This window comes from Mastomys coucha, unplaced genomic scaffold, assembly GCF_008632895.1.
Source record: "Mastomys coucha isolate ucsf_1 unplaced genomic scaffold, UCSF_Mcou_1 pScaffold20, whole genome shotgun sequence".
NCBI lineage: Eukaryota > Metazoa > Chordata > Mammalia > Rodentia > Muridae > Mastomys > Mastomys coucha.
In genome coordinates this window covers 23819367-23838303 of record NW_022196903.1, presented here as the reverse complement: position 1 = coordinate 23838303, position 18937 = coordinate 23819367, and the positions used below count along the sequence as shown (strand labels likewise).

At 50.7% G+C, this 18937-nt stretch overlaps 1 protein-coding gene across 1 annotated transcript in view; it reads right to left on the bottom strand.

Annotated features, from left to right (window-relative positions):
* Nucleotides 1-379: 379 nt before the first annotated feature.
* Nucleotides 380-18937, bottom strand: part of Snd1 (staphylococcal nuclease and tudor domain containing 1) — a 404121-nt gene continuing 385563 nt past the window's right edge. Inside the window, exons 17-24 of the mRNA XM_031381336.1 lie at nt 14598-14786; nt 9030-9171; nt 6002-6125; nt 5136-5205; nt 4259-4372; nt 2648-2851; nt 1092-1136; nt 380-979 (exon numbers count right to left, since the gene is read on the bottom strand). Of these exons, the coding sequence (XP_031237196.1) occupies nt 914-979; nt 1092-1136; nt 2648-2851; nt 4259-4372; nt 5136-5205; nt 6002-6125; nt 9030-9171; nt 14598-14786 (954 nt within the window). The 3' untranslated portion in view covers nt 380-913. The remainder of the gene's footprint in view (nt 980-1091; nt 1137-2647; nt 2852-4258; nt 4373-5135; nt 5206-6001; nt 6126-9029; nt 9172-14597; nt 14787-18937) is intronic.

Here is an 18937-nt window from a genome sequence, read left to right as displayed (position 1 = left end):
GTCTAAGTTGCTCTCGCTGACCTTGAACATAAAATAGTCCAGGATGGATTTAAATTAACGATTTTCCTGTCTCAGTCTCCTGAAGTTGGGGTATATCCTGAACTACCATGTCCAGCTTAGTGGTAATCCAATGTGAGCCCACGGTATAAACTGGAATTCCTTTGGGGTCCTTGCTGGAATCATGCTGTGGATGAGCCTGAGGGACACTGAGCACTGTGTTGAAGATGTCTGCTCTACTGCAGGATGGTTGTGGTCGTACTTAGCAGGCCACAGAGCTGCCTAGAACTCTATGAGCAGCCTTGCTTTCAGGACTGCCATCAGGCTTCCTCCTGGCTGGGGCCAAGAGCCCAGTGTTCTAGCTCTACCATGACAATAAGGCTGCAGACAGCAGGTACTATTTTATTGGGTCTCAAAAGCTTTAAATACAGAACAGGCTGGTGAGGGGGCAGATATGGACACACTGGAATTTGAGAACGGACATATCAGAAATCACATAATCAACACTTAGACAGAGCTTGGGAAAAAGGGTGGTCTGGGGGAGAGGTGGGTGCCAGCTGACAGCTGCCTCTGTGTCACGATTATATCCTTCACTAACAAAGTCTTTCATGGTTCTTTCCTGATTTGAAAACAATTAAAAAAAACAAAAACAAAAACACTGCCCCCTCTCCCCAAATAAAAATACAAAATCATCTGGGAGAGACTGGCTGGCAGTGCCACTGTGCGGGGCTGCCCCCAACAAGCCTCAGGCTCTCCACCCCAGCTCCAATGCCACCCACGACAGAGGAGGTTTCTGTACACTGAAGCAAGCTGGACCCAATCTATATTCCCCCGACCAGGTCTGGAGTTGACAACAGCTTCCTGGCAGAGGGAGAAGGTCTGGCATCAGCGGTGCTGGGGGCCAGGCAAGTTCTCCTTAGCGACTGTAGCCAAACTCATCTGCGTCATCAGCTCGGAAGTCTCCATAGCGCCACAGGTTCAGCTGTGAGAGAGGGAGACAGAACGTGGTTCTTCAGGGATGTGTGACCCAATGGAAGCCACAAGGCCACACCTCTCAAACTCAACCCCTCCAGGACCCCCAGGCAAGAACTCACCCGGGCACTCTTGGCTGATTCTTGGGCATTCAGGTATTCTGTGATCTGAAGGACATAAGATGGGAAGTGTTCAAGACGGATGTGTTCTTGAATGAGCAACCAGAAAATGCTGCTGCACTGCAGGTCAGTGGCCCCCAGAGGAGACTAGCACTTAGAGCCAACTGCAGGCTGCACAGTCACATTGCTCTCCGGGATTGCTCAACTTTGCACTGGCTAATCCATGTGCTTGTAGGTCTCTTCCCTTCATGTCCCACCTGGCTATTTATTCCACCCCTCAACTCTCTGATAAAAAACTACCTTCTGCATGCCAAGTACAATGACTCCCATTTAAAAGCATGCATTCTGCTCCTGATCCTTTGGATTCAACTTCTATTTCCCCCTTTCTACCACAGTTAACATCTTGTGACACTTTATTTAACTTATGTTCACTGTCTCATGCTGGAATATAAGTTCTACAAGGTAGGGATAGGGTTTGTCTATTTTCATTATAGATAGTGGGCAAAAGGAATTCTAGGTATTATAAACAGCTTCATGTGAGGACATGAAGATAACCAATGCCTCTGACCCACACACCAACAAAACACCATGTGGATCTATGGGGCGGGAACAGAGGCCAGGCAAAAGAAGGGCCTGGAAAGGAAAGCAATGAGCTGAGCGAAGAGATACAAACCGGAGAGGCTGGTACTCACACACTGTGCTTCTCAGGGAAGAAGTGGGGGCTACCTGCTTGTTGTCTAGTCAGTTCCAGCCTGACAGCTATGTAGCTGAGCATCCTATCAGTCTCTCTCTCTAGAATGTTCATAGATTTACCACGGCTGCGAGGTAGGCTGGCCTACAAAGAGGCCACGGCTAATGCTTACCGGAGGCTAGGAGACACTCACAGTACCAAATGGAGACACTGCAGATGATTCAGAATTCACACACAGCAGTCGACAGATGAAAAGAGCAAGGGGAACGGACTGTGGTCAACTCCAGAGGGTAGCTAGTAGTCTATTCACCTCATAAGCCTAAGGCCTAGCTTCTCAAGGATGAACCCCAATCTCATCAATGGGGGTTCCCAGTAACCTGAGTTAGCCTGGGGCTTTCCAAGTAGACCAGAGGAGCCTTGTGATAGAGTCTTTTGGAACATTTATAGCTACCTCATGGCTATGGGTGGTCCTGGGTAATAGGACTTGGAGACTGTATGTTAGCAAAAAGGACTGGGAGGGAGCCAGGTTTTGACCCTCTGCATTGCCCCTGGCAAAGCTCCCTAGCCTGTCGACTGGGGCACAAACAGAGGGAAACTTTCTGCTCTAGTTTGCAGCTGCATTCTCAGCCAAACCCGCAGCCAATTAATTTGTGCTTTAATTAGATTTTTTTTTTTTAAAAAAAAAAAAACCAACAAACCCAAATCCATTATCTTTCCCCAGCAGGACCAGGAGGCTGGTGGCTTGCTTGTATGCTTCCTCACTGGCTCTGGGTGTAGTCCCCAGTCCCTCATCTGTGATACTGCTGATGGTGCAGGGTATGTGCTAAGGGCCTGCTTCCAGGATGGAGCCCCTCTCCAAATCACATACCACTTTCTGGAACTGCTTCTCTTTGCGCACCTCCACCATGACCAATCCTTCCTTCACCAGGCCCAGTCCCACATCGCCTTTGGAATCTGCAAACTGCAGAGTGACGTGGGGGCAACTGGCGCTCAGGTGCTCCACGTTGAGCAGGCACTGAGTGTTTTGGATGTCCCGCACCACACTGTCCACGGCATCTGTGCGAGCATCCTCCTGGACAGAGATGTAGCCATGTTATTGAGGGGTATGGGTGAAGGTCAAACAACAGCTACCTGGGTCTCAAGGCCTGTCCTTTGACCTCTAGCAGAGCCTGTGACTCTCCCCTGTGATGTCTGTGAGCGGCAAATGGGTCCTGGACATGAAGAAACCCTTCCTCTACCCAAACCAATTGCACAGAAAACATTTTTATATTCAAGTTTTAGGCACCACTCATCTGGCTTGTTTCTGAGGAAAAGTGGCTTTTCTCTGCCCCAAATTTGCCTAATGACTCTCTAAAGTTCTACAGTCTGACCCTATCAGATCTGTTACTACACTAGCATCCTGGATTGTCGTCATAGCTCCCCAGCCTCACACATTCCCCCAGCCCACCATTCCTCTTGTGGTCTGTTTTCCCTTTGGCACATTTCTGTGAGCAGGCAGGAAGTTAAGGGTGATGGCTCCCATCTTTCCACTGTGGCTGAAGGTGGCTCTACACATGCTGCTCAAACCCTGCTCTGAGCACCAGTGTCTCCTTGAAGCTCAAGCCCCAGCCTCCTTGCCAGAGCTCTAGGTCTTCTTTCTCTTCTACATTGGACCCTGCGTAGCCCTGTGTAGATCCTCCAAGCCCAAAGTGTTCCTCCTTTCCCTTGGCCAAGAGCAACCTATGTGTGTGTCGGTAATTCCTGACACACCTCTCTGATATTATCACGTGTCGCTGAGACTGGTCCTCTCCTCTCCTCTCTTCTCCCTAACCCTCCAAATGGGCCTGGATTGGCTGCTCTTATCTCTAGCCTAGCCTGTTATGGCCATCTCCAACCATTCCTCCCACTTACAAAGCTATCAGAAACACATCTGACCATGTCACACTTCCCTCTCTGCCTAAGGTACAGAGAATAAACTTTTTTTTTTTTTTTTTTTTTTTTGAGACAGGGTTTCTCTGTGTAGCCCTGGCTGTCCTGTACCTCACTCTGTAGACCAGGCTGGGCTCGAACTCAGAAATCCGCCTGCCTCTGCCTCCCAAGTGCTGGGATTAGAAGTGTGCACTACCACCGCCCGGCTTGAGGACAAACTCTTTATTAGGACAGACAAGACCACAATGTCCAGACCCTAAATTACCTTTCTCTTCTCTATTGCCACTGCTTGCTTCTCATTAAGAACCAGCTGTTGGGATGGAGTCTATTCCAGTGCACCTAACTCCTCAGGTCTACCCACTGCTCAAGAACTAACTGAACTGGTATCAAGCCATCTTGCCCGTGGTATTTTCCCTCAATTTTCAGAGTTAAAGCTACCCACTCACAGCTCCTGATCCTATCAATAACAACAGACAGTGTAATACATCTCCATCTTCTGCCAGGCAGTGAGCTGCAACAACGGCTATGCTGACAGTCAGTCCCCTCTGAAGAGGATGGTGTCTGTACTCACATCTTGGGGCACCTGGATGAAGGCGAAGGCATACTCTGTGGCTTGAGCTGGCAACACACGAGTGCTGAAGGCAGGTGGTAGAGTACCCAGGCGGGTGGACGGCAGGATCTCTCTCTATAGAGGAAGCACCAGTACATCGTCACACTTACGATGATGCCCCCTTGCTTCAAGCAGAGCCCTCTGTACCAGGCTGCTGGACACTTCTACTTTGGGCCTCTCTAGTTTGTTCCATGGCTCAGTTCCATTTTGCTAGTCTTGTAGGCTTCTCTAGCTGGTAAAACCAACTGCCTGTGTGCCCTATATTGGCACACCCAGAGGCTCCCGTTAACTAAGATCGTCATGCAGGTACCTGGGCCTGCCTCATCGTTCCTCCTTCCCTCTAGTCCCCTTCTCTCTGCCACACGGGCTCCCTTCTAGTACTCCATAGGGCAGGGTGTCCACATCAAGGATGATACTGGCAATATTGGGCATGTGTATGGTTCTGGCCCAGGTAAGTGGAGTCATTCCAGCCTGCCAGTATCTCTTCACCACAGGCTCCCAGGTAAGAAGATGAGAGCATGGTCCTAGTTCTGGACTTCTTGCTAGCAGATCCTCATGTCTTATCCTTGAGCTATGAAAGGACAGTAGATAGCCACTGCCACACCTTAGAGCGTCAAGTCCTTTAAGATCTATCAGTGTTTCCAGGCCTCTGGCCACATTTACCTATGCTTTGTGGTTGTTCAGGGGGCCCGGCCTCTTTTATGAAGAGTAGAGGTGACCAATATATATGTCTCATCAGTAAGCTTAGCAGGAATTTGAGAGAGGGACTTGACCAAGGAGGCTGCTTTGCCTGACGGACCCTGCCTCTCCTGCTCTCCACCCTGGTCCCAGCACTCACATTGCCGTAGTCGATGTAGAAGACATGCACTTTGGCAGGGGACTCCACTTTTTCTACCCGGGCACGGTACCTGCAATGGCATCAAGGTCAGAGCTTGTAAGATAGCGCTAAGAACCTGATCTCCCTGGGGATCCGGCATTTCCTGCCCAGGGTCTCTGGGTATTACAGGGACAGTTTTCAGACCAGAGAAGCCCAGCCTCAGGGAGTTGTGGACAGCATCTATAGGAGTTGGAGTGGAGCTGGTGGCACAGGAGGAAGAGGAGAAGCACATGGAGCAGATTAATATGTCCTTGGGGCGTAAAGCAACAAGAGTAATGACTAGATTGATGTCTGCTGTTTAAACCCAGCACACTAAACAGCACTTGTAATTAGCCAGCAGATCTGTCTGGGAGGCCTCAGCAGGGAACACATCCAAGTCACTTTGTCACCCTGGGAAGGCCATGGGCTCTACTCCTGGTAGATCATACACGAGTGACCTTCCGGCCTAGATGTACAACTGCTTCTATCCCAGACAGGAGAGGTGGAGGGCTGGCTGGCTGCTCTGTGCTCACTGTGAACAAACCTCCAACTGACTCCTGACATCATTCTTCCCGTGAGGGCAAGGGATGGGTTGGAAGGCATCAGCTGCCAGCATTACTACGCTGGTGTCCTCAGAGGAGAGGGAGGGACACCACTTTATTCTGCCACCTCTGGAGGGTGGTTAGATGTCAGTCCCCTGACCCCTTATCCTCGTCTGAGGAGGGATACCTTGAAGATCTGGCTGTCACCAACAACCCCACAGAAAGGAAACACTGTACAGGCCTGTGCTCCAGGATATTTCTCCATCCTATGTAAGTGCTATTGTCCTGCTGTTCCAAGTGGCTCACCATTCTCCATCTACAAATTTGGCAATGCAGAACTCTCCCCGGCGGGGGGCGTAGGAACCCTCAACAGGAGGGTGGCTGGAGATGTCATTGCGCATGTTCTCCATCAGCTTTTCCAGCTGGGTGCCTGCAGGAAAGAGAGGGCAGTGAGACTTGGGAGCCTCACTCCAGGTGAACCTGGGGACCAAGCACAGTGTGAATTTCCAGGGGGCTTGAGCACTGCTACCTTAGCCTATGCAACAGAGTCCTTTGTGGTTTTCACTCAAGAGGCTTCATGACAGCCATATTCAAAAGCAAACCTGGTGACTTGCTAATACCAATGTCTTGAATGCACTGTACTGGCCATATTCTAATGTACTGGCCATGACTAAAGGAGCCCTGGGGAATTGCCTAGGCCTTCTAAATTCTTTTTCAAGTACTGGGGATGGAACACAGGGCCTGTGCATGCTAGGGAACTTTCCTATTACTGAGATACATTTCTTGTGGCTAGGTCTTGACTGAGAAGGTAGGAAGGAAAATAAGACACTGAGCAAGTCAGAAAACCTTCTAGAATAAGGGGACTCTGGACCCCATGATTAGCAGGAGCCACTCTGCCCAATGTCTCTTGGGGGAAAAAGGATGGATTACTTACAACCAGACAGGAAAAGGCCTCAGAGTCAGAGCATTGAAAGATGGCAAGTAGTTCTGAGTGGGGCTCAGAGGCTCCACCTACTCACAGGCACTCTGACTTCTGTCACCTTGTAGAATTCACGTGGAACAGCACTTGCAGTGCTGCCAGGCTAGAGTCCTCTCTTCTACCTCTTCTCAGCAGGGAACAGCGCCCCACTTTCCTGCCTGATCTCCCTGGCTGAGGGTCGCAGCCCTTGTTGCTTACCTACAGCTACATGAGCAGCTCTGGCAGTACCTTCTCTGGCTCCTTCCTGCAGTGCCCTCCCTAGCCCCGCTTTGCTGGGCATCAGCTCCCTGTGGCCTGTCCTTTTCTGGCCCTTCTGGCCCTGATGCTAGTTTAGCCTCACAGCCTCTTGGCTCTCTTTTGCCTCACAGGTGAGGAGAGGGCTGCTGGTAGGTAGTCTAAGTGTGGCATTCCTTTTTCCCTTCGGGGCTGAGGCCATACTGTAACAGGTGCAGAACACATGTTCATTGTGGTTAAAATTGCCACCATCCACTGTATACGTTCCTTGTCTGTGTTTATGTTTTTGCCATTACACTGTGAGTTCCTTCAGGCACAGACCATAGCTTATACTTGATTGTTTACTTGCACAAGCCTGGTAGGATCCCCAGTGCATGCAGGGTGCTTAATAATTCAACCATCCTGAAATGATCTCTGCATATGCAACACACGTCGTCTTCCTGGGCTGCTGTGCACCCACGGTTCTGGTACTCATTCGATTGAGTGGTGAGGCCTCGGGGCTCCTCCAGAGTGCTCCTTGCCCACAGATACCCAAGCTCCAGGCACTGGGAAGCAGCCTTTACCCTGACAGGTCTGAATTTGGTTTACTTTTAGTTTATTGGATTTTAGGTTCCCAGGCAACAGGAAGACACAGGCTCATGCCTCCTGCCAGCAGCCACAGCCTCCTGGAGGTCCTTATACAGGGTCTGATTGGTCACTTGCAGCTAATGTTTTTATCAGACCCTCTGTGAAGATGGGCTTTAACAGAAAGGGGTCAGGGTGAAAGGATGTGCCTTGAGTCTCAAAGGTTCAGAGAGGGAAGCTATAGACCCTGGGCTTATTGTCATGGACTGGACAGAGCTGCCTGAGGGCTGCAGCCCCCTGGTACTCACTACTAGAAGCCAGTGACAACATTCTAGGAGTGCTAGCCTTCTATGGGCCTCTTTCTTTCCTCTTTCTTCCCTGGACACCACCCTCTCCAAGTATTCTGGCTTTCTAGGGCAGCAGAGACAGCCTGATTGGGTTCCCTGATGAGGGAGGCAGGCAGGAAAACTTATACCTTCAAGCTCTGCCTCTGTGGCTGGAGTCTGTCCCTGCCCAGGGACTGCTTTACAGTTCCTTCCTCGGGCTCTCCAATGGTCACTTTAGCTGTTCCTCTGCTCACTCACAAACTTAATTTCTACTTAGACCCTGTGAGGTGATACTCCTTTCCCTGAAAGCTGGCTGCCCTCAGGAGAAGTGAATCCCTAAGGCTTATCAACCTTCCTTCTCCCCTCCCCACCTTTTCTCTTCCCAAGCAGAGCCAGCACAGGGTGAGGAAGAGAGAAGTTCCCTTGGTGGAACGACAGTATCACAGAAGGAGCTGCTTGGGAAATATCACTAGAGGGGAAGAGGCTGAGACAAGCTGCTGGAAACTTGGAGAAGGTTTGAGAGGATTGAGAAAGCCAGGCAAAAACCATATCCTGCCCTTCCTGGGGCTGCCCATATCTGCATCCCCCTCAGCCAGGATTTGGCTCCTTGAACCCAAAGATAGCTCTAAAAGCTTGTCCCCTTCTTCTTGCCTAGAGCAGGATGGTGAGGAGGGAGGTCAGAGGAAGGAAGAGTGGTGGATGTGGCTGCCGCTAGAATGTCTCTACTGAGGTGGCCATCGGTGGTGGACTGAGGATAGAAGAAAGGAGAAGGTTCTTCACAAAGACTGCCAGGGGACAGCTTCCCCTAGAGACTGCTGTTGCCATGGAAACTGGCCACTCCAATTGTATACTAACTAACCTCTGTAGGAGAAACCCCCTCAAGGAGAGGGGCAAGCCTGCACTCTTCTGGTCCTCTGTAAGAAGAGGGCTCCCTGACCACATCAGACAATCTGCTCCATGATTCGTGACATACTCAGGCAACAAATCCTCATGCCCAGCCCTGCCAGGGGTGTCTGGGAGCAAAACCATTACCTAAGAGTCTCAGAGAACCACCCAGATGAATCTATAATGCCACCTGTCCTCAGAGGACCTGAGGACCTGCCACGTGTCCACTCCAGGGCTCACTTGTGGGTTCCTGAGATGACACAGGCCAGGTGCGATGGAGGCAGGGGGCAGTAGCAATTGTAAGCTCCGTGGGGGATCTGTGAGGGGGCAGCACACAGGCACTCACCAGTCTCCACATCTTGCACATAGAAGTGCAGGTCATCTGTGATCTCAGTCACAAACACTGGCTTGTAGCTGGCAGAGCGCTCCTTCTCCTCCAGCACAGGCATTACCTCCTCCACAGGCCGCTCCTCATAGTGGGCCCAGACCTGTGGGTGTGGAAGTGAACACAGGATAGCTGAGAAGGATGTCCGTGAGGATACCAACCAGGGGCTCTGGGTAAATAATTAGGCTTTGCCTTTGGTGAAGTCTGGGGTCACTGCAGGGCTGATTCTGAGCAGGAAAGGTGGAGTCTCTGAAGTTCCAGGTTAGAGGGTCATGACTCTGACAGATATCAAACTGAAAGCTTATTTAAAAACAGGCTCCAGGATCTTACCCCAGGCTTATTAAATTAGAATCAAACCGAGTTCTAGGTGATCCCAGAGAGAAGAGTGTGAGGATCTACCAGTGAGCTGCCTTGGCTCTGGGCTGCCTGCTCCGTCCCTCTAGTTTCAAATCTCCATCTCCCTTTCCACAGTGCTCTGCAAGGTCACTCTGCAGGTTAGTTCTATGGCCACCCCTGTCCCTGAGGCACTCTAGGCTGTAGCTGGGAAGGGGGGGGGACTTGACTCTGTGAAGAACTGTTTCTCCTGTGCTCTGGACTCCTCCACCTCCAGCAGGTTGCTCCGACCTCAGCTCAGAGGCTGGGCCACCCTCTCCACACTTCTGCTCTTCCTTTTCCAAACCCTGTGCCAGAGCTGCAGCAGCTCAGAAGCTGATTCGACGTGACAGCGCGTCAAGTCCAATCCTGCGGCCAGGAGATTAGCCAAGTAGTGAAGGCCTGTCAGAGCAGGGGAGGGAGGTGGCTCTCCAGCTGAGCAGCAGGAAGTAGATGGGGAGTCGAGGCGACAGGACCACACATGGCACCATGAAGACATGTAGAGAGAAGAGGATGGCATTAGCCAGAAACCTGTGTGCTCACTAGTGCCATGAACCTTCTAAACACTCTCCAAGTATCAATTCATTGAGCCTCATAGCAACCTTTTTGCATGAGTATAACACTATTCCTCTTTTGGAAATGGGGAAACTGAGGTGCAAGGTGTGCAGTCAGAAGTAGGCCCCTTGGTGATGGTTGGGTGCCTGGAGGCAACAGGCAGCACAGGGCTCTGGGAAAAGCTTAGAAGGTGTGCACCTTTACCCTTTATCTTGTATTGACTTTAACAAGTGATCTCTAGGTCTACTTCCTTTGATTAGAACATTAACATCCAGTCACTGACATTCTCAGCTAATGAGCAGATTCTTGGGTGGCCCCTGGAAGGAGCTGAAGGGCAGGCATGCTATAATTATGGAACCTCCTTGAATGTAACAACTTCTGCCTTTCTATCAAAAGGAGAGGCAAGAGTTTAGGGGATATTGAAGGGAATGGCTAAGACCTGTCTAAGCCTAAGTTTTCCATCATTCCACACAGAGAAATGCCTTCCACAATGGCACATGCATGCAGGGCTTACTCTGACTGGGTTCCAGCTGCCAACATCTGTCTCCATCACAACTACCGCTGTTCTCATTCCATCACCCAGGGACTTAAGACACACCCTGGTTGGCTAGGAGAAGCAGGCAGTGGAGTGTGAATGCATGCTCTGTCTTCCCTAAAGGTTCAAAGGCCCAAACACCTCAAGCTAGTCAAGCTCTCTATGACAGGATAGGATAGTGACAGAACCTTTCAAACAAGGCCTTCAGCTCTTTCCTTAAGGCTCCTTTGGCTGGAAGGGGTCAGTTTAGCCAGTCATTCTTATCGACTGGGCTCCCAGGCCCTCTAGAGCCCTTGTAACTCCACAGATCAATAGGACTCACACAGCCTCTAAGACAAGCCTGTCATCACCGCCCTAAATGGTATGGGCCGCCGCCAGCCACCTCTCTGACCCAGCAGTCTTGCCCTTCCTGCCAGCACCCATGCTTCTCACCCTCAATCTCTCAGCACCCCAGTGCCGTGCTTGGGTTGTCTGCAGCCGCCCTTTCCTCCCCTCCCTGCTCTGCCTACTCCTCTAGCTGCCTCCTTTTTGGCTCGCAGCTTGGTAGAGATGAGGCCTCTGTGCTGGCTGATGGAGAGGATCTGAGAGTCATTCAGAGACCAACCCTCCCCCACCCTACTTCCTGGGCCCTGGCTGCTGGGGAGGGCTCTCCTCAGCTGCGTTGATGAATCTGCAGCTGACTGACAGGGTGAGAGCAGAAACTGCTAATGAGTCCTCAAGTGAAAGAGCCCCAGGCGACAGCACCAGGTTCCCTCCCTGGGGAGAGGGGGTGGAGCTTTGTTCAGCTCAGGCTCAGGTGGGCAGCATGCTGAGGTCACCAATGATGCAAATCAAAGCCTGACAGACCCCTTCCCCTCCAACCCCGGGTGGGATAGCTCACCTGGCAGAGGGAGTACATACTGCCACCTGGGCTGAGAAGACCACGAAAACAAGGTGCCTACCTAGGGAGTGGCAGGCACCATGGGCTGCTGAGAATCCGAGGGTAGAAGAGGGAGAGCTGCTCCTCAGGAAAGGAACCTTGATTCTAAGTGGGAATTCAACTCTTTGGATTTGGCTTTTTGGGCAGCGGAGCCCACAATGGTTCCTTGTTTTTCTTGGGGGAGAGGGGGCAGCAGCTCAGTTATTCCCTGGGACTTGGTGCCCAGTAGTTCTAGGCGAGCTGGCAAATTCAGCGTATCTTTTTGTCGTGATGGAACCAGGTTTGCTGGGATGGGTGTGGTCCTCATCCTTAGAATATGCTTCTATTGGCTGATAATGCTCTTGTGGAGAGCACAAGGAAAGACAGACACACTGGCGAGGCCCCTTGTCAGACAGATGTTACTTGCCCACAGCCTCAGCAAGCCTCAAGCTCACATCCCCGCTATATTCTTGTCTGAAGGAATCTCTGGGGTGGATGCTGCTTGACCAGGAAAATGCAAAGGTCTTTTCTAGAACGAGCAGTAACTGTGTACAGTCACTCCCAGGCTCTTGGCAGAGGGGGGCTGGGAAAGACCCCTTTTGGCCAAGGAGATATGAATCTTGGCTCAGCAGCAGGGCTCAGGCACATGAGGAGCCTGGTAGTTAGTCTTCCCTGATCTTGGGTCACTTGTGAGTGCGTTCGTGTGGAAATGTCTTCCTGGACTCTGATGGTGGCAGTTAGGGTTTATGGCCAGGCTAAAGAACAGAATCTCTTCTGCTGCAAAGCTAGGGTCGTCATGGTGGATCTGTGTTGGGGCTGCTGTGACCCTTTACAGCTGTAGCTACAGACCGAGACCCTTCCCTCCTCTGCTCCTGCTGCAGGCTGTTCTGCCAAGCAAGTTTCTGATTTTATCAGGTTCCTTCTATATCTGGAACTTACTAGGGTCTCCTTGTTGCTGCAGCTGTCACAGGGAAAGAGCCTATCATGCTGGGCACAGGCATAAGTCAGAATGGGTTAGGAGCAGAGGCTATCTCTCCTCCTGGTTCCTGGCCCTCCATCTTTTCTCTTTTTGTGCTTTCCCCAGGGAGCCCCAGACCCTCCTCCTGGCAAGGGAGAGAAATGTGTACAGGGACTCCATTGGCTGTCTAAATCCTATTTAATATCCCTGCTCACTAGGCTCCAAGGGTGTGGCTGGCATGGAGCCTTGGTGGCAGAGGCCTTCAAACACACAGCAGGGAGGCCAAGCTCAATAAAAACTAATCAATGGCCAATCCAGCCCTGTTCAAGGCCCTGCTGGGATGAGAAAGAAGGAGGGAGGAAGGGAGGGAAAGGGGAGGGGGAGATATATATGTGTATTTGGGTATCTGCCACCTGTGATTCCCTCCTTGTTCCTGCCCAGAATCACTAAGTATAGAGTATAGACACTTACACACTGTAAAGGAACTGTGTAGAGTCTTTTATTCCTCTGCAGTGAAGCAGCCTTCAGGAGGCACAAGTGGGAAATGCGGAGGACATCTGAGATACTCAGGTTGCCATCACCCAGCTGGCTTCCAAGCCCTCTCATAATCACTAAGAGGCTCTGTAGACAGAGCTGTTCCCCAGAAGGAGCTCACCGGGAGGTGGAAGGCCAAGCTGGTTCCTCTGGATCCTAAGTGAACTGGGCTCTGCTGTAGAGGGACTCATGGGAAAGCTGGCCCAGAATAGAGGGTTGGGTACAGCATTTTAATTGGACTGGAATAAAACGTGCAACTCATGTAAGTGATTAATCACTCCTTAGCATCATCAAGTGACAGCAGCAGAATGACAACCTGGGTTCTTTGAGACAAGAACCCATTTACTGTGTGGTAAATGAAGATGCCTCGTGGTGTAATTGGCAAGGAATCTTGTCACCTCAAGGCGGATACCACTCCCTGTCTTTACCAAGTCCACTCTGAGTGGACAGGGCAGAGGAGGCAGCCTCCAGGCTCCAGTGAACTCCATGTGTGGAGTTGTGGCCCAGGCAGAGGTGCCTTCGGTTCACAGCCTTGGCCCTCAATGCTGCCATCTGGCCCTCCAGTCCCCTGCTGAAGACAGGCGGCACAAGGGTGGCAGTCCTAAAGTCACACTCTGCTTCCTTGTGGAAGCTGAGGCTGTCTGCTTCTTCTGCCACCCTCAGGAGACAGGAGTTAAAGTGAGCAGCAAGAAGGGAATGTCCTCTGTTGCCCTGAGGCAGCTAATGCCCCGAGATGGCAGCCGGACTCTGGAGCCCAACCTATGTTTCTGAGCCACCTCCTTTTGGAGTTTCTGCTTTTGCCACCAAAGTATGCGACATCTTTCCCAATTCCCAGAGGGTGACTAAGAGAGAGACTCCTAGGTCCAATACTGAAAGAGGAGAGAGAGGCCCTGAGCCAGGAAGTGGCTGCTTTGACCCGAGAAAGAATATGGTGTGTTTAGGGGCACAAAGCTCCCAAATGCCTATTAGCAGGTTATCTTGGCTTTGGGAAGCAAATCTCAAGCCAGATGGCTGCCCTATGGGGAAGAACATATTTATTCTTGGAACAATTTATGGTTTAGCATGGCTGTCCCACGAAACCCTCTTTAGGCACAGAGGAGCTCTGACAGATTGGTGGCCGGCTGATTTATCCTGCTATTAGGCAGGCTATAAGTCAATGGAGACAGGCTAGTGTGGGAAGGGGCCAGCCCAGCTCCCACCCCAAAGCCATAGAGTTCCTTAAGAGTCAATTTGTTTCCAAAAGCTTCTTTGGATCCACCTCCCGTCTCTTCAATGTAGTATCTGAGACCAGTTGTAAATCTCCTGTTCTAAGGGCTCCATGCATTTTGTTGGGCTGCTGTCCTGAAGGGCAGTAATAAGGAAATTTAGAGGTGACTGTCCACTCCCTTGGTGGGCACTGCCTGAGAAGGGTAGGTTGACCCTCAGACTCTTCATCAGTGGTGTCCTGGACAGCTCTTCCACTGCTCTGATGCCATCTTCTACAGTGTCTAGTTATACGTCTGGGACACCACTGGGAATCTTCTAGACTGACAACTCTGGCCTACTGAAGGTCTGTGTCTGGCTTAGGACAAAGGTGCCTAAGCTGGTACCTTGCCCTTGGCCCTTCAGTGTATGGGAAGGAGCAGGTAAAAAAAAGGGCACATGCTAGGGTTGACTGGCACAGTCTATACTTGGTACCTTCTCTTTTCTCTGCTTGGCAGCTTCCTCAGCAGACAGGAGAGGCTTGTAGTAGGCACTCCGCTCAGCAGTGAAGTGGACCTTGGAAAGTGCTTGTTCCACCAGCAGGACAGACAGGTTAGCCCCATCCATGTGCAGCCAGCCAATGAAGTTGCCAGCCTTATCCATGCTCTCTACCTCCACCTCCACCTGGAAACAAAAGGCAGGGTATATGTGTCAGCTCATGGGCACAGTTCTGCAAGTTTGAGGCTTAAGAATGGCACCAAACTCACTTCTATATTCATTCTATGTAGCAGAAGCAGCTAGACCAGAAGTCCTGAGTGGATGTACTGTTGACATGGGTGCAGCCATGTCAAGGACCTCAACGCTTTTGCCCCATGGAAGTGGCAAAACCTTTTCCAAGTGAGGCTCAGAGGGATGGCAAAGCCTTCTTGAGTCAGAGTGTGAATGCTGACAGTGTGCAGAACATCTCCACTGTCACTTTTTCCCCACCCATGCTTACAGCCTGAAGACTGCTCCTTAGCTAAACCCGCCTTCTTGTTCAGCTGTACGTAAAAATCCTGCCTTCCTGTTTATCTCAGTGCAATAATCCTGCGTCCCGGTTCAACTGTATAGAATCAAAAACACCGCTTTGGCTTCTCTATCAGAGAGCCCGTGCCACACGCTCCCAGCTTTTCTGTGTTGTGTGTCTGTCTGTTCTTTCCGTCCTCACTGACCCACTTAGGTCAATCCCTGCAGCTGTGCAGAGCGCAGCACTCGAGACTCATCGTTCTGCTTTCTCTTCCCCCTTCCTTTTGGCAGAGAGCTGCTGGGGTGCACCTGCCTCACTTTGGCTGAAGGAGGCCCTCTGCTTAGCTGTGCACGTGTGTGTGTGTGTGTGTGTGTGTGTGTGTGTGTGTGTGTGTGTGTGTGTGTATGCATACAGGAGTGAGGGGAGAAGCAGGCTGAACATGGTGCACCCTATCCTTCCTCATCCACCCTAGCTCCTGTGGGGAAGGCAGGCAGGCAGTCAGGCTCAGGAACAAGATAATCCCTGGGGAGAGGGAGACTGAATTCTTCCAGGAAGAACTGAAAGGATTAATGTTTAATGGAGGCAATTAAGGAGGCTTCCAGAAAGCCAGGGGAAGAGAGGAGAGGACAGGTAAGGCAGGAGCGTGTGGGTGGAGCCGCATTAGCACAGGGGCAGTGTGGGGAGCAAAGCAGACAGGTGGGGTCATGAGCACAAGCCCAGACACTGGGTCAGAGTGTGAGGGATCTTAGATACTCTCCATGGAGGGCTCTGTCCCTAGGACCCCAGAGCTGGCACAGATTCAGTTCCTCCAAGAGGGTGATCCAGGGCTGTTTCTTTTGGGGAGGCTGACCTGCCCCTACCTCAGAAAAGCAATAGCTCATGATAAATTCCTTCCTTGAGTCTCTATAGACCCTTGTTCTTCCTCAGGTATAGGGGCCTTTAAAAGCCTTTGCTGCTAAGTGTAAAAACTTGTATTAATTTAAATGGCTTCAAGCTCGATTAAGCAATAAGACGAATGTCTAAATACCTGGGAATTCTCAAAGCCTGAGCTGGTGCCAGTGACAGAGGACAAGAAGGAATGAGAGTGGGCAGTTGGGAAGTACCCGGTGCTGTTACTCCCTAAAGTAGACAGAGGTGCCTGGGTCGGGGAGGGGCAGAAACAAGATAATGGGGATAAAGGGTCAAAGGGGCAGGACCAGGAGGCAGGGCCCTGACCTTGCTCTAGTTTTCACCACTGTTTTGATCCTTAGGCCCATTCCTAATCCTCTGGAGAGAAATAGCAGTTTAGATTGGAGTGTGGCAAAAGGGATACGCAGAGCCCACTAAGGAAAAGAATGCTAGGCAGATTCCAGCTGGCTTTCTGGTTGAGTTTGCAGGGATGCTGAGAGGGAATGGATGTGGAGCCAGACGGACAGAACCAGTAACCCGCAGGCAGCCTGACTTGTCTTTTTAAGCTGCCTCCAGCAGGCTAAGCTCACCCTCTCCCTGACTCCAATAGCTGTTTCAAGAGCAGTCCCTCTTCTGCTGAGGTAATAATGCTGGCCCTTCCAGCATCCAGACTTAGGACCTGCAGCTCTTCTTCAGAGCTACAGGTAGTGGGAACTACCAGCAGTCAGTACCTGGTAGATGCTGAGGCAGGTTTCTCTTTTCTCCTAGTCTAGCAATTAGCTTGTGAAGAAGAACAGTTGGTTTGATGCTCTGACCCACCTTGCAAAAGCCCAGGGCCCTGCAAACCCGAGTGTCCTGCAGGGAGAGGACTTGGTGAGTTGTAGAGGCCACCAGGCCTGCAGTAACAAGATAAAACTGTGATGGGCATGATGTCACTGTGAAGACCACCTTTCCTTTGTCTTAATTTGCTAAGTTTTACCAAACAGGCTTAGGCCAAAAAGCAGTAGGTCTCAAAGGAACTCGGGGGCGGCAGTGGGAAGAACAGACAGGCTGGTTGCCTTGTAGTTGGAAGCTCAGGGGACATGTGCCCAGCCAAAAGCAAATGGGGCTGGTTCAGTTCCCAGCCAACATGGAATCCAAGCCCATACCAGTCTCCTCCCTCCCTGACCGGTCTTGTTCCACACTTTCAGTAGCCAAGTGTTCCCTCACCAACAACAAACAGACAAACAAAATAGAGGATGACTCCTCTACAGGGCCACACAGCACCCCTCCAGGCTTGGCAGGTCCCCCAGGCAGCTTGCAGTAGGCCAGTGTGGTTTTCTGCAGCGGGTTGGGCTGTTGGCACTGATGTAAGAAGCACAGAAATGGGTTGCTCAGGCAACCAGGCAGGAACGATCTCTCTCATCCTACACAGTGCCACACTCAGACCTCACTACACATGGCAAACCCTAACCTGACACCAAGTTTTCTGAAGCCAGAATCCAGATGCTTTCTCCAGGGAGAACCGCAACTAGTGGATATACCTGGAGCCAATCCACCAAGGAGCAGTGGATTCTCCCTGGCAAGCAATCCCAGATCTCACATGTATCTAGCTTCCTTCTGACTGCAATCGATGTGCTAACTTGGGCTTGACAAGTCCCTAGGCCCAGCCAGCAGCAGAGGAAAGAAATCTCTGGCCTTGGGCAGTGTGCTGCCACCGGTTCTATCTGGGGTTGTAGAGGGAGATAAAGCTGTCGCTAGTGGGGCTCCGCTTCCTCTTTCATTACAGCTGCCAATGACATAGTAATTTTTCAATCAAACAAAGGCTCTCAGGGGAAAGTGGCCTGGCTACTGTTTGCAGGCTCCTGAGTTCCTTGGCTCCTGGTTTCTGCAGTCAAGTCCCATGCTATAGGTCCACCTTCCTAGACATACTTTGGCCTGGATAGGTGTTGAAGTCTGTGACCCTTTTTTGACATAAAGAATTATGGGCCTCATGAGCACAGGTTAAGCAGGGAGCTCCCAGAGTGGAGTGTATGTGCAGCCTCCTCCATTCCTCTTTTTTGATGGACCACCAGGAATCTGTGGTTTAACAGACAGGATCTGCGCCTATACAAATTCTAGTTCTCTGTTTAGCTCCAGGATTCCAATTTCTGGGATTTCCTCCTCACTTCCCCCAAGAGAGCCAAGGATGGCTGTGTTTAGAGTTCAAAGTCTAGCATAGGCAGCTGTGTAACAGACATGCTCACAGTGAGAATAAGAGGGAGAAGAGAAGAGAGACTAGATACAGACCTTTTTGCTGGTTTTTTTTTTTTTTTTTTTTTGAGGCAGGGTCTCATGCAACCCAGGTTAGCCCAAACTCACTTTATTGCTTAGGGATGACCTTGAATTCCTTGAATTCCTGACCCTCTTGCTTCTATCTCCCAAGTGCTAGGATTACAGGAGTATGCCATTATGCCCAGTTTTATTCTTTCTTCTTATAGCACTGGTAATCAACCCAGGGTTATGTGCGTACTAGGCTATTCCTTTACTACTGAGGGACAGCCTCAGCCTGCACAGTTCATTTTTAATAGCCATGGTATAACATGGAAGTGTCATAAAGTAACCATGAACATTGAATTAGAAAACACTGATCTGCCAGGCCATGTGGTGCAAGCTGTTCATTCCTGTACTCAGGAGGCAGAGTCAGACCGAGGATCTCTATGAGTTCGAGGTCAGCCTGGTCTACACAGCAAAGTTTTAGGACAGCCAGGACTACATGGAGAAAGCTTGTCTTAAGCACTGTCTGTTCTTCCAGAGGTCCTGAGTTCAGTTCTTAGCAAGCACATAGCTCATAACCATCTATAATGTGATCTGTTGCCCTCTTCTAGTGTGCAGGTGTACATGAAGATAGAGGACTTTATATATATATATAAAATAAATAAATAGATCTTTAAAAAAAGGGGGAAAGAAAACACAAAAATAA